The 13,616-nt window shown below is 52.5% G+C and overlaps 7 protein-coding genes across 7 annotated transcripts; 5 read left to right on the plus strand and 2 right to left on the minus strand.

Moving 5' to 3' along the window:
- Nucleotides 1-1,478: 1,478 nt before the first annotated feature.
- N7510_010660 (uncharacterized protein) lies at nt 1,479-2,266 on the plus strand (the record flags this gene model as incomplete). The annotated part of the gene is made up of 2 exons (XM_056982585.1): nt 1,479-1,636; nt 1,840-2,266. The coding sequence occupies 2 exons, from the start codon at nt 1,479-1,481 to the stop codon at nt 2,264-2,266; spliced, it is 585 nt and encodes a 194-aa protein (XP_056828079.1).
- A 1,808-nt stretch (nt 2,267-4,074) lies between these two features.
- Nucleotides 4,075-5,539, minus strand: N7510_010661 (putative glycosyl hydrolase; the record flags this gene model as incomplete). The annotated part of the gene is made up of 4 exons (XM_056982586.1): nt 4,075-4,506; nt 4,869-5,028; nt 5,152-5,391; nt 5,505-5,539. 4 exons carry the CDS (start codon nt 5,537-5,539, stop codon nt 4,075-4,077), a joined length of 867 nt encoding a protein of 288 aa, XP_056828080.1.
- A 412-nt stretch (nt 5,540-5,951) lies between these two features.
- Nucleotides 5,952-7,340, plus strand: N7510_010662 (NCBP3 domain-containing protein; the record flags this gene model as incomplete). Its single annotated transcript, XM_056982587.1, has 2 exons — nt 5,952-6,017; nt 6,084-7,340. The coding sequence occupies 2 exons, from the start codon at nt 5,952-5,954 to the stop codon at nt 7,338-7,340; spliced, it is 1,323 nt and encodes a 440-aa protein (XP_056828081.1).
- Nucleotides 7,341-7,627: 287 nt separating this feature from the next.
- On the plus strand, nt 7,628-9,174 carry N7510_010663 (uncharacterized protein; the record flags this gene model as incomplete). The annotated part of the gene is made up of 2 exons (XM_056982588.1): nt 7,628-7,886; nt 7,940-9,174. 2 exons carry the CDS (start codon nt 7,628-7,630, stop codon nt 9,172-9,174), a joined length of 1,494 nt encoding a protein of 497 aa, XP_056828082.1.
- A 546-nt stretch (nt 9,175-9,720) lies between these two features.
- Nucleotides 9,721-10,261, minus strand: N7510_010664 (60S ribosomal protein eL29; the record flags this gene model as incomplete). The annotated part of the gene is made up of 4 exons (XM_056982589.1): nt 9,721-9,756; nt 9,820-9,922; nt 10,147-10,198; nt 10,255-10,261. The coding sequence occupies 4 exons, from the start codon at nt 10,259-10,261 to the stop codon at nt 9,721-9,723; spliced, it is 198 nt and encodes a 65-aa protein (XP_056828083.1).
- Nucleotides 10,262-10,844: 583 nt separating this feature from the next.
- Nucleotides 10,845-11,643, plus strand: N7510_010665 (F1F0 ATP synthase subunit delta; the record flags this gene model as incomplete). Its single annotated transcript, XM_056982590.1, has 6 exons — nt 10,845-10,976; nt 11,044-11,066; nt 11,134-11,264; nt 11,319-11,407; nt 11,463-11,552; nt 11,611-11,643. The coding sequence occupies 6 exons, from the start codon at nt 10,845-10,847 to the stop codon at nt 11,641-11,643; spliced, it is 498 nt and encodes a 165-aa protein (XP_056828084.1).
- Nucleotides 11,644-11,818: 175 nt separating this feature from the next.
- N7510_010666 (uncharacterized protein) lies at nt 11,819-13,234 on the plus strand (the record flags this gene model as incomplete). The annotated part of the gene is made up of 1 exon (XM_056982591.1): nt 11,819-13,234. One exon carries the CDS (start codon nt 11,819-11,821, stop codon nt 13,232-13,234), a length of 1,416 nt encoding a protein of 471 aa, XP_056828085.1.
- Between the last annotated feature and the right edge of the window lie 382 nt (nt 13,235-13,616).

A 13,616-nucleotide genomic window follows, 5' to 3' on the forward strand; every position in this document is an offset into this window, starting at 1 on the left:
AACATATACTATCGCACACTATAGATTGGTGGCCATGATCGACGAGCGTCGCACAGTTGCGATAGAGCACACACAATCATACCACTTTCATTTTTTCGACTTCACTCATTCTCTGCTGCTGCAGGGACAGCTCGCTTAGAAGTGCATGGGCCACCTGCCAACCTGTCATTGATTCTGCTTCGCTGCAAGCCGATCTCGATGATCCACCCCTGCGAGTGACAGTGGTATGTTCCAACCGTTGAGCCACACCTTCTTTGTACAGTAGTGTGTATGTAATAACAATAATAATAATGTATTTAATCATGGACTCTGTGACGAACCTCCGATCTCTAGGTATTTGTCATTTTGGGGGCGCGGGACTGCTGGTTTGGGCAAGGATAGGCTGCGGTTCACATCTAGGGCTCCACCCTGCAATCTATTCCATACTTCGTGGTCGCCTATGCTTAGTCGTGACGCCCGTTGCAAAGTCAATACTATTGACATGAGTGGGGGGAGCACAGCTGTCAGGTCCGTCCGTTGTCCGTGCCGTTGGCTCCTCTTTTCTTGGGATTATTGGATGGTTAGGGGAGTGGTGGAAGAGGCGGGGAGAGCCGGACGGCATCAGGTTCACATCGTTCGTTCTTCGATCGTGTCCATACCCCTGGGTACACCGTTGGCCATCTGGAAAAGGATTGAGGAACCGACCTCCTGGATGCAACATCGACTAGGGTGTTCCCGAGAAGTGACCTGTCACTTGGGCTCGTCGGGTCCGCCAATCAGGGGCACCAGCAGTATTTGAGATTTATCCTGGTCTGCCTGCAGGGATCCTCGCCGATCACGGATGAGTCCAGGAGGACCATGGCCATCCTCCACGATCTGGCCAGCTCCATCGTAGAGGGCGGTAAACAACAATCACCAGAAAGTCGATGACCAAAGATTAGGGGGTTCTACAACGCCCATTTCCATTATCATCATTGTTTGTTCGGTATTCGGATACGATGTGAGTCCTCTCTTACAGTAATACGAATACACACACTGCCCGACTGCTTCCTGACTGTCGGGTCGGATCACGTGGATGGTCCTGGTTAGGCAGTTTGTTGTGCGCGATCCCTGGAACGTTCTGACAACGGCACCATAAGACAGAGTCCCTAATAATTACCTCCGGTACTTGATACACTTGATGTTGTTGCCATACACGAGTGAAAATGAAAATGAAAAGTAATCAAATAAGACAGGTGTCTTTTGAAACCTTAACCCGGCCGTTGGGACCACCGTTGACTGCAAACAAGCCCAAACCAGATCCTTGCAGGGGGCCAAACTCTGACGTATTCTCGGGGTTCATCGGGGACTAGATTACTATAGAGCCCGACGGCCTGTCACACGTGGGTTCGCCCGGACGAACACCTCCCAACTCGGGCAACGGTCAAGGATCCACTCGTCCAAGAACTATGAACTGGTCGTCGTAGTGCCTACGACTATGTACCATAATGATCATGAAAATGCCTCGATCTACTACTGTATCACGTAAGTCAATAGTCATCTTTCCAAATAAGGGGCTGCCCCGCCGTTGTGCCGTTTCCCGTTGTGCCGTTCAGCGCCTGGCCCGCTCGGCTGTCAAAAGTCCGCGAATGCTCTCGCTTACAGTACTAATAACTACGTACGTGCTGGCGGAGTCTGTTCCATACCCACAAACAAGGTTTGCCTGACAAGGGTAAAAAAAAAAAAAAAGCAAGGAGGCGAGCAAAAAAATAAAAAAAAATAAAAAAAACCGCTCCCCCTCAAGGCATCGCACCGTCCTCACACATACTGGGCGTGGCTTGCTCTCACCTTGGCGTCACCGGTTCAACCCAATCTCCCCAGTCTAAACTCAATCGGCGAACCCCCCTTCCGGCCTTCCAGTGAAAAACCGGCCCATGAGCCACCAGCAGGGTTGTTGTGTTCTGCTGGGACGGCCATAGCTTCCTCGGTATGGTTCGGCTGGGTGCGCCTGCAAGCCCTATCCCTAGCCCTGTTCCCGGTTCCCGGCTTCGATTGGAAAGGTGGCTGGCGGTCTCGGCCACCAGGAATACTATGGGTATCTATTGGTATGTACAGTACTTTGAGGAGGGGTAAGGCAGGGTGGCGACAGGCTCTCCCATACACCTGCACGGCTACCAAAACAGAAAACAAGGAAAGCACGGGAGTGGAACCGGGCCCCTTCTGGATCAGGACGCCGTTGCTATGCCGTTGGCAGACGGCACCGCGGACTGACGAGCGCACGGCCGGGGCCACCCATAGCGATGAATAGTACGGACCCTGGATTACGATCCTTGCGGGCGGTCTTACCGTAGCATGGGTCGCAACGGTCTTCGAGACCTATATCCGAGCCTCAATTCAGGGGGGACGAGAGCGAGGCTGTCCGTGTAGTGAAGGGGAGAAACTTTTGCCAGCTTTGAGTTTGCCGCCAGTGATCCTGGCGCCGTTTGTCTTGTTGCTGGCCCGCACTTCCGAATCAGGTTGGTGGCCGCGACGCTAACTTATAGAGTTGGTGTCTGACTCGTCTGGCCCCCTGGTCTGGGGTTCATGGACGAACTAACCAATCTTTCTTAGCGAGTTGACGCTATCGTGAGTCACGTGTATTTCTTGCCCTGGAGCGGATGGATAGAGGCCATGTAGTCTACCTTACCTCGGTAGATACTCTGTGGAATTCGTATTGTTTATTTGAGAGAATCAAATGTCTCATATTATGGAGCTGCTCGTTTGGACGTTTGAAGTTTATACTTTTTTTTGTGTATGTTCACCATATTTGTGGTGAGATATATATTTGAACAAGCACGGCAACAAACCACTACTCGCTCGAACCGAAGTCACATCGTCTTGAACTCATGATCGATTGTCAGTAGCGTAGCATTATTTTAGTTGTTGTATTTGCCACCACTCTCATACAAACACAAAAACAATGCATTCAACGCCCGATCAACCTACACCCGAAGTCACCCTCCCCTGCTGTTCTGATGAGGTGAAAGCCACCACACCCACAATCAGCATGGGACACAAATCTCGTGGCTGCTCCCAATCCAGTTGAAACCGAAACGAGCGCATTGCTGCAAGGGAGTGCGTGTGGCGAGGGGCGAGATGCAGGTAGGTGTGCCCCGTTTACGGGAATGGAGGGTTGGACAAGACGCCGGACAGGACGGTACTGTCCTATTCTACTTGTATGGTAACGCGTACACCGTACAGTTTTCCATTGTAAAAGTATAGTTTTCAATTCCGTACAGTCCTTGTGCGAGGGTGGAGGTGCTTCGGCTGAGATGCATCATTTTTGAAAGTGGCCATCCGTAGCTCGACCCATGACCGGAGCCACGAAGAAACCATGTGGCCCGCGCGAAGAGGGTACTTGCAATGAAATAGACTAGCTCTGATGTTAATTGAGTCTGGCAAGGATTTAGACTCCAGTCTTGTGGCTGCTCACATATCTTCTTTTTGTCTGGTACGGTATGCAATACAGAAGATCCTCGGGGAGTTTTTTCCACGTACCGTATATGAAAGCAAGTTCCCGGCCAAGGAAAAGTCAACCACTGCATAGTACGAGGAGGCACTGGTATAGTGGCAATTTCCAGCTTTCGTGGTTTCATGCCCACTCAATAACCAACCAGTTGCGCCTACTGGAGACTGTCCGGCTCCTATGTCTCAACTAGTCCACCCCGATTTGCCACGAGAACAGTGGTCAGGCATATCCCGTGGGGGCGTTGATGTACACAGATGGAATGTTCAGAGTTATCTCAGCTGGACAGTCGCTTTGGTCTTTTCCGTTTCAATCAGGTGGTGACTGGATGATTGATCGATCGCATGCGTGGAGAGTTCCTGAATGAGCTGCTTGCGGAGGCCAATATACTTCTTAAAAATCGCGTACACCTACTCGTCATGCGACCAGATCTCATTGTCTGCCCCGCTGGGAGTAGGTTAGCCTTCTGGCTTGGGCTCACGATCTCCATGTAGTCGCATCACCAGACAGCATGCGCCCTACTGGAACCACCGTACGAAGAATTCCCCGAATGCCGGTCAATAGGGTTACCGCCATAGAAACCACCAATCTCTGTTGTTCACCCAGGGATTCTAGAGAGTCCCATAATTAAACCTGCAGCGAAGTGGTTCCGAAATGAATCCCAGAAGACGCGATGCCACCGCTCCAAACAACGCCCCGTATTTCTGGCTACCTGCCCAGGTGCACCATAGAAGTTTCACAATATTCGGTTGACACTGGGCTTGCATGAATTCATGAGAGCCACGCGCGTATTTCTTGGGTAAAATGTTGCCGACCTGGAAGTTACTGCCGGCGTGATAGCGGTAGATATTAAAATAATAGATAGAGTAGTCGGGCTCTACTTCGTCCAGCCAGAAAACCTGGATGCCTTTCTCGTAGTAGTTCTTCTTTGCCTTGCAGGCACACAAACTTGCGTGCCTCGGAATTAGTTGCGTCAAAGTGCGTGATGTCGCCGTCGCACTGCAGATGAATTCGCATGCCGCAGTCATGCCAGACGAGCAGATCTTTCTCCAGAATTTCGGGGTAGTTCTCGAAGGCGTTCTCGACGGTTGGTCAGACGGAAACTACGAGCTCTATTTTAAGCTCCTTGAGTTCTTTGACCATGGCGTCTGAAATCCAGGATAGCTAGTTGATTGCCAGCAGGAAAGCCACTAACCAGGATCCGGCGAAAACCCTAGATAAAATTTTCATTCGCCTTGATGTTTCCAAAGAAAGAAGTCGATAACCAGTAGACCCAAAGGAACTAGGCGGCGCCGATACTCGGCAATATTGAGCAACTGCTCCCTATTCCAATAGCGGAGATTACACTGCCAGAACTCAAGGCCATATTCGGGCATCATGGGCACAAATCCTGTCAAGCTCGCACATGCTTCCTATATCTCGCGGGTGTATCACCGCCCACAACCAGTAATCCAAAGACTTTTCTGGAATATGCGTCAAAACTCATGACTTTGGTAGCCGGCATCACCTGCCCAATAACGGGATTATTCCGTAGAGCCCCATCGGCATGCGAGGAAACGACAAACCTACACTCGCTTGGGAGTTGCGATGCGCCAGCTCGAATTTAGTACCTTTCAGATTCAGATAGGGCTGTTGATACTGGCCCATGTCGTATATTTTTCTTTTCTTTGGGATCGAGCGACTCGAACCCTATCGTGCGAAGGCAGTCTCCACGTAGGATCGGACGCAGCTCGCGCGCTTCAATCTCCTGTGCACTGCATTTTGGATTCTTGGGAGCTCGTCGATGGTGGGCGTACTCTTCAAGCGGCTTCTTTTCTTGGGATTTGAATTCTATAGTCATACCGTGCCTGGAAACAGTTGCTTTCATTATGCCGTTTGTAATGCTCAATTCCTTACCAGCGGGGATCTCGATAGTTGAGCCGGGCTGGCTGGTCGAGAGGACAGGGCCCAGTCCTCGATTGACATTGATGAGAACTTAGTAGGTCGCACTCGGAGTGCATGATAACCCCAGAGGCGAATCCATAGAAGGCGGTCATCGAACCGGGAGACTAGCTTGTCTTCTTCAGTATAGAGCATTTTGGGTGAATGTAGGCGTGTGTTAAGGAACTTGGGAGAGTTGGTCACAAGGGTAGACAGGCCCGATTAAAACTGTCGGTCGTCTAATTTTCCCTCACAATGTGTTGTTGAATGTTGCACAGGTCCACACTGTAAATGTAGGAGTCGTCTTTTCCTCTTCCTGTTCTATTAGTGCCAGTAGATAGCCCTAAATATTGACACCTCACAAAACAGGTGTCAAACGGTGCATGACATAATCATCCCCCACACGGCCGCTAACCCGATCAGGCCAGCCCATCAGCTTCGCCTTCACGCTTAGCTTTTCGTCCCCGAAATTCACTCACCTCTCTTCTTGCTCTCTGTCTGGCCTCGCTACAACGCAGGCAAACACGCAATCTCAGGCGCACATCACTTTGCGACTGCTGACGCATCAATGGATATTGACATGGACCTGGACCTGGGCCCGGCCCCCGAGCCTGAGCCTCAGCCCATCGCGATGGTGAGTCGTCACTTTGGCATGACATGCCCGGGGATTTTCTTGCATCCTAACGCGAGGGCTTTCTAGGATATGGGACACGTGGAGGGCGTAGTCGATCCGCTCACAGCCGAAGCGGATGCGCTGTACGAAAAGGTCCACGTCCGGGGCGTGGACGAAATGACAACGGACAACATCAGACAATTCGCCAGCAGCCACTTTGAGCAGGAGCAGCCGTCGCGCATCGAATGGATTGATGACACATCCGCGAATATTATCTACTCCTCTACTGAGATCGGCCTCCAAGCACTCGCTGCCTTTACGCAAGCCGGTGAGGAAGGTGACGCGTCTGCCTTGCCGCCTCTGCGCCTACGCTCGGCCAAGCTCCTGTCAACCCACCCAGACTCGGTCCTCCAGGTGCGCTCGGCGGTGAAGACCGACCGCAAGAGGGCTCGTGCCCATGAAGCTAGTCGATTCTATCTTATGCACCCGGAGCACGACCCCCGAGAGCGCCTACGACGGGAACTAGACGAAAGAAGACAACATGGTGGCGGCGAATCTAGCGATGGCGACTACCGGCGGCGTCGTTTCGATGACCGTGAGCTGCGACGACGCCGAGACCGTGATGGGGAGGACCGGTTCAACGTGGACATGTACGACGATAATGGCGGCAGCTATTCGGACTCGGATCGCGGTATACGGGAGCGAAGAGGCCGTGGTCGGAGAGATCTATTCCCGGAGGATGAGGATCAAACATTCGGACGCCTTCGCAATCGCAGCGCATCGCCCGGTCGCGACACGTTGGAGGACAACGAAAGGGCTGATCGTGCCGGCCACAGCAGACGGTTCCGTGAACGGTCGCCACGACTCGGCCGCCGCAACCAAGGCAAAGAGCTCTTTCCGACCAAGGGCGGCAACTCGGACACGAGAGAACTCTTCCCCAACAAACTGGCCTCCAGCTACATCCAGAACCAGAATAGCAAAGCCAGTAATCACCGACGTTCGGACGCATTTGATGCTGCAGACGAGACTGCCGATCTGCTTGGCCGAAGGATCTCTGTCCCACTTACCGACGGGGCCTCCGATAAGGCGCAGCGGAACAAAAATGTTGAGCTCTTCCCAGACCGTGGTGAAGATCAAGGTGCCGCCATGCGTGGGCTTACTTCGGAGGATCAGGGCTGGGCCATCCGAGGTGCAGCAAATGGCATGTCTATTAAAGGGAAGGGTTCCTCAGTTCGGGAGCTATTTCCGTCCAAGTATGGTGACAATTCTGGCAAGGAATTGTTCTCAAATACGCTGCAAGGGCGTGGAGGACAGCGGCGGCGAGCTGAGGACATGTTTGGCTGAAGCCACCGAGTCCTTGAACAGGAGGCGATGCATTTGCGTTCGATAGAGTGTTTTCATCAGCATGGTCGATGATATCCGGCGTTTGCCAATCAACGGGTGTTTTGAGATTCAGAATTTAGTAGATAGAACTGCCTTATGATGCAATGAAACATACGTATAATCCGAGTTGAGAAAAATTGATGTTAGTGATTGTCAATAATAATTCTGATAGCTAATCTTGATTCGCCGCCGCATATCTTCTCCCGCCTTCCTCATCCTCCCCACCCCGTGGGCGTGCATCGGCGACCATGGCTTCCTCTAAATCCGTCGATGCCCTAGCCAGTGCCTTGGTGGCTCGATTCCTGCGAACGAACAACTACGCTGAGACTCTCGGTGCGTTCATCCGCGAGGCCAGTCTTGCTCCGGACGTGGGGCAGAGCTCCGGCGATGACACCAACAGCTGGTCCATTCAAAGCCTGCTTGAGGAGAAGAAAACCTTTGACCAGAGCGTGGATTTTGAGCGATATGGCGCAGATAGCTCAAAGACGGGTCTGTGGTGTGTGCCAGGTGAGATATTATTGTCTGTTATTTGCCTTTCGACACCAGCTCAGTTGCCGCAGCACCCTCAAAACCAAACATTGTGCAAACACCGACATCAGCCAATCTACTCGCTGCATCGGTCGAACACTGGTGGAAGCCTTGCGAGAACGAAGATGTCGCAGAGTCAGAACGGGGCTACATTGTGTCCACTGGCGCAGATAGAAAAGTTCATCTGCTCGACACCGCAGTCGGCAACGACACCATTGTTTCGTTCTCCGGGATATCTGATTCACCCGTGCTCTCATATGTATCCGTCTTGCAAGGTCGATATATTTTGATGACCAACATGTCTGGCCAACTGCTCCTCCAGCGTGGCTCCGATACCCTGGATACCAGAAGAGACCATACGAAATACGCCGTCAAGGTGGTCGCTTACGAAGACCAATGCGGCTCCAGTACTTCTCCCCGAAAGCTGTGGGTTGCTACCGCTGGTTGGGATGCGATGGTATACCTGTACTGTCTCAACATCCCAGACGAAGTAGACAGTTCAGCACTTGCCATTGGGAATCCTGTTGCATGCATCAAGCTAGTCACGAACCCAGAATCTTTGCTCTTTGTACGCCACCTCGACACTGACGAGCTACTCCTGCTTGTCTCACGAAGGGACTCGACCTACCTTTACTACTACGGAGTGGAATCCGTACCACAAGGCGTCACTGAGTCCGAGAATAATACCCAACCACCAGTCCCAGAGTGCAAGCTCCTCGGACACCAGAATCTGGCACCCCATTCTAATGCATGGGTAGCCTTTTCTCCTGCACACATGGCACTAAGTCCACACGACCCGGGTCTACTGGCAGTAGCTACATCGACGCTGCCGCATCTCAAGGTCATTATCGTGCGGCTATTGTTCCCGTTAACGAAGACATTTGACCCAGAGGGCGATTCCGAGGTTTCCCTGACGCAGGCCTCTCAAGCATTCGCAGCGCTGGCGCTGCAGAACCGCGAGGACGCCGCCATCCTCGTGCAGGCCAATACCTTCGCGCCGCAGACGGCATACTCAACACCGCAGGTAGCGTGGCGACCTGACGGGTCGGGTGTTTGGGTCAATGGGGATGACGGCGTAGTGCGCGGCATTGAGGCTAAGACGGGGAAGGTGGTTGCTATCCTTAAGGACGGCCATGAGCCTGGTTGTAAAGTGCGCACGGTCTGGGCGGGCTATGTACCTGTGCCTCATGATGGCGAGGATCCGTCTCAAGAGGAATGGGTCATCAGTGGGGGATTTGATAAACGGTTGGTGATTTGGAAGGTATAGTTTGAATGTATATCGCGGTCAGAATGATAGGTATATGATAGCAAAACTTGAGATTGTATGTAGATGTAGAATAGATAACCAAATCTAGATCGATAGCTTCCGAGAAAAACTTCTCAAGACTACTGCTTACGGAGATGGGATGTGGCCGTCTAACCATGCACCTGTCCGCTTGAAGAAGCACAAACAGGCGATTGTAAATGGATGACGGCCTGGAAGACGCTCTTGGCACGTAGAAAATCCTTCAGCTATCGCACATGAGGAGAGGTGCGCAGCTGTACACACATATGCCGGGGGAAAGGGAAAGGGAGTATGGGGCGTTTGCCCCATGCTGGGGAATTCCAGATCGAGAAACTTGTTTAGCATTTGGCACCGCCGAGCGTTAAAAATCGAATTTGAAGCCTGTTGATTTCTGTATCTCACACAACCCCGGACGCGTCGCGCAACGGAATAACCAGACCTCTTCGAACACGACGGACCACGGTTGTCCGGGTTTTCATCGCAACGTTATGTTCACCGAGTCCTTCCACATTTTGCGTTTCTCCACGTTTATGCGATCTCCCGCTTGCCCTCCTTGCGCTCCTTCTGTTCAATGGATTAGTATCGTGTTTGTCGAGAGGTGGGTATCGATGGCGATTGTGAACGTACCAGCGCCTTCATGGTGCCGTGCAGAGCGTGACGGTGGTTGCGACGGAACTTGGGGTCGACACCCTTCAGGGAGGGGTAACGGTTGGTCTTGGGCTTCTTGATACTATTTGAGGACGAGGTGTCAGTGTCCGATTTTCAGGGTCCAAGCGACGCTGCATGGCTCAGGATTTGTCGGTCGATTGTCCGGGCGGACGTTCCATTGCAACACGGGGGGGGCAAAACACCCCGAACCAGTGACAACGAGCACGACCTCCTCTTAAATCTTTCCAGGCGCAAAAAAAGGGCGATGCAGTGACAGGGAAATCGCATCATGGGGAGGGTACGCACCCGTTACGGTGAGCCTTCTGGCTGTTGTGGTGCTGGGAGGCGTTCTTGGACTCTGTAGCGCAAGAAGATTAGTGACTGAGGGATTTGACAGGACAGGACTTCACGTACTGGCCATCTTGACGGATGTGGTTGATTGAGGTGAACGGGAAGGTTGGAAGAGACGGTCAAGTCAGTCCAGGCGGTCTCGGATCTGACTAGGGCTTGTCTGTGTGGGAGATAAGCGAGCCGGGTCATGTGACAACACGTGACCGTTGAGTATAGTCCCAGGACTGACAGTAGTGAATGGGTTCCGGTCTGCTAGCGATACTAAAGAGGGCATTATTACTTGGAGAGAAAATTGAAGGGTGGGATAATTCCAAGGCGTACGTAGACAGGAGATAATCCACTCCCTTGTGGTCATTTGCTGCGAATCCTGCAGGTCTCTTCACTCCCGGTCTCTCTTCCTGGCAAGAAAAACACTGTTAGAGACAGTCGCAGTATTTTGAAATAGCCAATTCTATGTGAGACCAACAGTTTCATTTTTTTTGTCCTTCCCACGTTCTTCCCTGTCTCTCTCCCCGACAGTACAGTATAGTCCTCGGATTGTCATCACGTGACGCGCTAGGGAACAACCGGCCGCCCGACTTCGACCTTTGCATCTTCAGTCAAGAGGGATCCATCCGCCTGCCTTCTCACCACCACCCCCCATCCATTGCACCATGAGCTCCCTCCGCTTCACTCGCTCTGCCCTGAGGGCCCGTCCCTCCATGTTCGGCGCCCCCGTCCAGCGTCGTGGTTACGCCGAGGCCGTCGCCGACAAGATCAAGCTGTCCCTGACTCTGCCTCACCAGGTGCGTTGACCAGCTCTAATGACCCTTGCCCACCATGGCCCTAGGACTAACTCTTTGTCTCCACCAGACTATCTACCGCTCGACTGGCGTGTATGTGCCGACCCCCTTGTTGCGCCCGATCGGCCGACCGCAGATACTGACAGATTCGCGATCACAGTACCCAGGTCAACCTCCCTGCCGCCTCCGGTGAGATGGGTGTCCTTGCCAACCACGTTCCCTCCATCGAGCAGCTCAAGCCCGGTCTCGTGGAGATCATCGAGGAGGGTGGCGCCACCAAGCAGTACTTCCGTACGTCCCGACCGCACCGTTGTTGAACAAAAACGTTGACTTGACGATTTTCAGTGTCCGGCGGCTTTGCCGTCGTCCAGCCCGACTCTCAGCTGAGCATTAACGCCCCCGAGGGCTTTGCTCTTGAGGAGTTCAGCAGCGAGGTAGGTTTTTTGGGGAGTTGGTACCGGGCCAGGGAACACGCTGACATGAATACAGGCTGTTCGTGCCCAGATCGCCGAGGCCCAGCGCATTGCTGGCGGCAGCGGCAGCGAGCAGGATATTGCTGAGGCTAAGATTGAGCTGGAGGTAGGGATCCCTTATGCGACCACTATTTGGACCGTTGGACTAACTTGATCGCGAACAGGTGCTGGAGACTCTGCAGGCCCACCTCAAATAGATTTGTTGATGTACATAACCACCTCGCGCACTCCTGATGTAGAATTATAGCAATTCTCCTTTGTCATCCTCTGTTGTATCTGTGTGCATCGCTCCTTCCTCGTCCCTCGCAACGTGACTTTCCTCCCGTCGTCACTTCCTCTCTTTCTTTCTCTCTTTCTCTTCTCCATCTCATCATGCCCGCTCATCTTCGTTCGATCAAATCGGATCCCCTGGGCGTCGTGGATACCCGCGTGCTGACAATGACCGAACCCCCAGTTCGGGGCTTACCTTCCCCTTCGTTAGCTTCGTTCTCATCAGTCATCGCATTCGAAGCGACTCCGCAGAGCCAGTGTCTTGCAGACAATCAAGGAGACAAGCTCACCCAGGATACCCACTCCCTCTCGAGCGAGGGGTGTACCGTCGATTCTGATGAATTTCGCGAAGCAACCTCGCATGTTGATGACAATTGCGAAGTAAAAACCCATGAGCTGAAGGCTTGGTTCCCTAATCTTGAGCTGGATGTCACACTAGACAGGTACCATGGTCAGGATGGCCTCGCTGAACCAATGAACCCGCAAAACACCCCAGCCTCGCCCAGTGAACGAGATAGTATCCCCTGTGAGCCTTACGGCACGGAGAATTTGCCCACAAGACCTGCACCCCAACGGGCATTCGCCCTGAACTGGCTAGGAGCGACGATTGAGAATTTTCACGACACACATTCTGATGGATGGCTTAAACCATCAAGATTGCGCCTCTCAGCAGATGAACAGGGTCCTCCTACGTCGCCGGTGGATGAGCAGAAACTAGTCAACGCCTACCAACGGAAGGAATTGGACCTCTCGCCGGTGCGATGTGTTCACTTCTCTCCTGGACCCCCGCTGCCCCTTCGGTCTATGAGCCGTCCTGTTCCGTCAGTGGAACGTCCGCAGGATTACGTCGCCTTGCATCGCCAAAAGAAGCAGTACGAGAAGTGGAGAGCTTCTCGCTGTCATGCTCGGGCTTCTCCGTATCGCAGCCCGACTAAACTTTCGGCTAGTCGTCCAAACAAACAGCCCAACATCCATTTCTCGTCTCTGTCCAACTTCCCCTTCCGCAGAATTGACCAGGCACGTCTTCAAATCAACGACGATGAGCGCGGAGACACTACTTTGGAAGAAGCAGATGTTAATGCCGTTGACCAGTCGACGTCTTCGGATCAAAGCAATCGTTCCGCGAAGCAAAGTGATCTCTTCGCCTTCTCTGTTGCTGTGCATAAGATTCGACATCTAGATCAACCATTGTCTCGAGATGTGCGAGTGTATTCGTATGTGTTCCAGTGGGGAATGGCCACGATGGCCCGACAAAGCGGAGAGCAGACGCAGACTGCTGTCTATCCAGTCCTGAATGACATGGGTTTGCACGTTAATCTCATTGTACCAGCGCGGGTCCTTCGCCTCGCCATTGCCGTCTTTTCTATTGCACGATCTCTGGCCTGCTCGCCTGTCGGAGTAGCCGCTCTCCGGCACGTCGGATCTATTTTGTCTCTCCTCGTCTCGTTCGCCGTCCTTCTGTTGTCCATGTTTGGAGTAGCTCTCGACTTCCAACTTGGCCGGGACCATCACCTCTAGGGGAGTACTTTGTATTGTTATCCGGCTTTATGTTATCGGATGGAAATGGATACTTTCAAGTCGGGGCTTGCATTATTTTCTCTGAGTCAGGTTCTCCAACTGTTATTTCTATTCCACGAGTCTATCCCCTTCCGAGTCTAGACCGAGGGTTGACTATGATATACCTATAAGCTTTTCTGTATGGGCTAACCTGAAATGAAAAAAAGTCTTCTGAGATTATATATACAGATGAACAGCCTTTATATCAGCCACCCTCAACGAAATGCTCGTCAGTGTCTGTGACTATACACGTGTTATCGAAATGAACTCGAAGTCGCCTCGAATAAATGCACAAGCCTTCCAGATTATAACCTAATCGCTTAGGTTTATGCCTGGGGATGCT

The sequence above is a fragment of the Penicillium lagena genome (assembly GCF_028827675.1).
Source record: "Penicillium lagena strain IBT 129212 chromosome Unknown utg000008l_segment0_segment0, whole genome shotgun sequence".
Taxonomy (NCBI): Eukaryota; Fungi; Ascomycota; class Eurotiomycetes; order Eurotiales; family Aspergillaceae; genus Penicillium; species Penicillium lagena.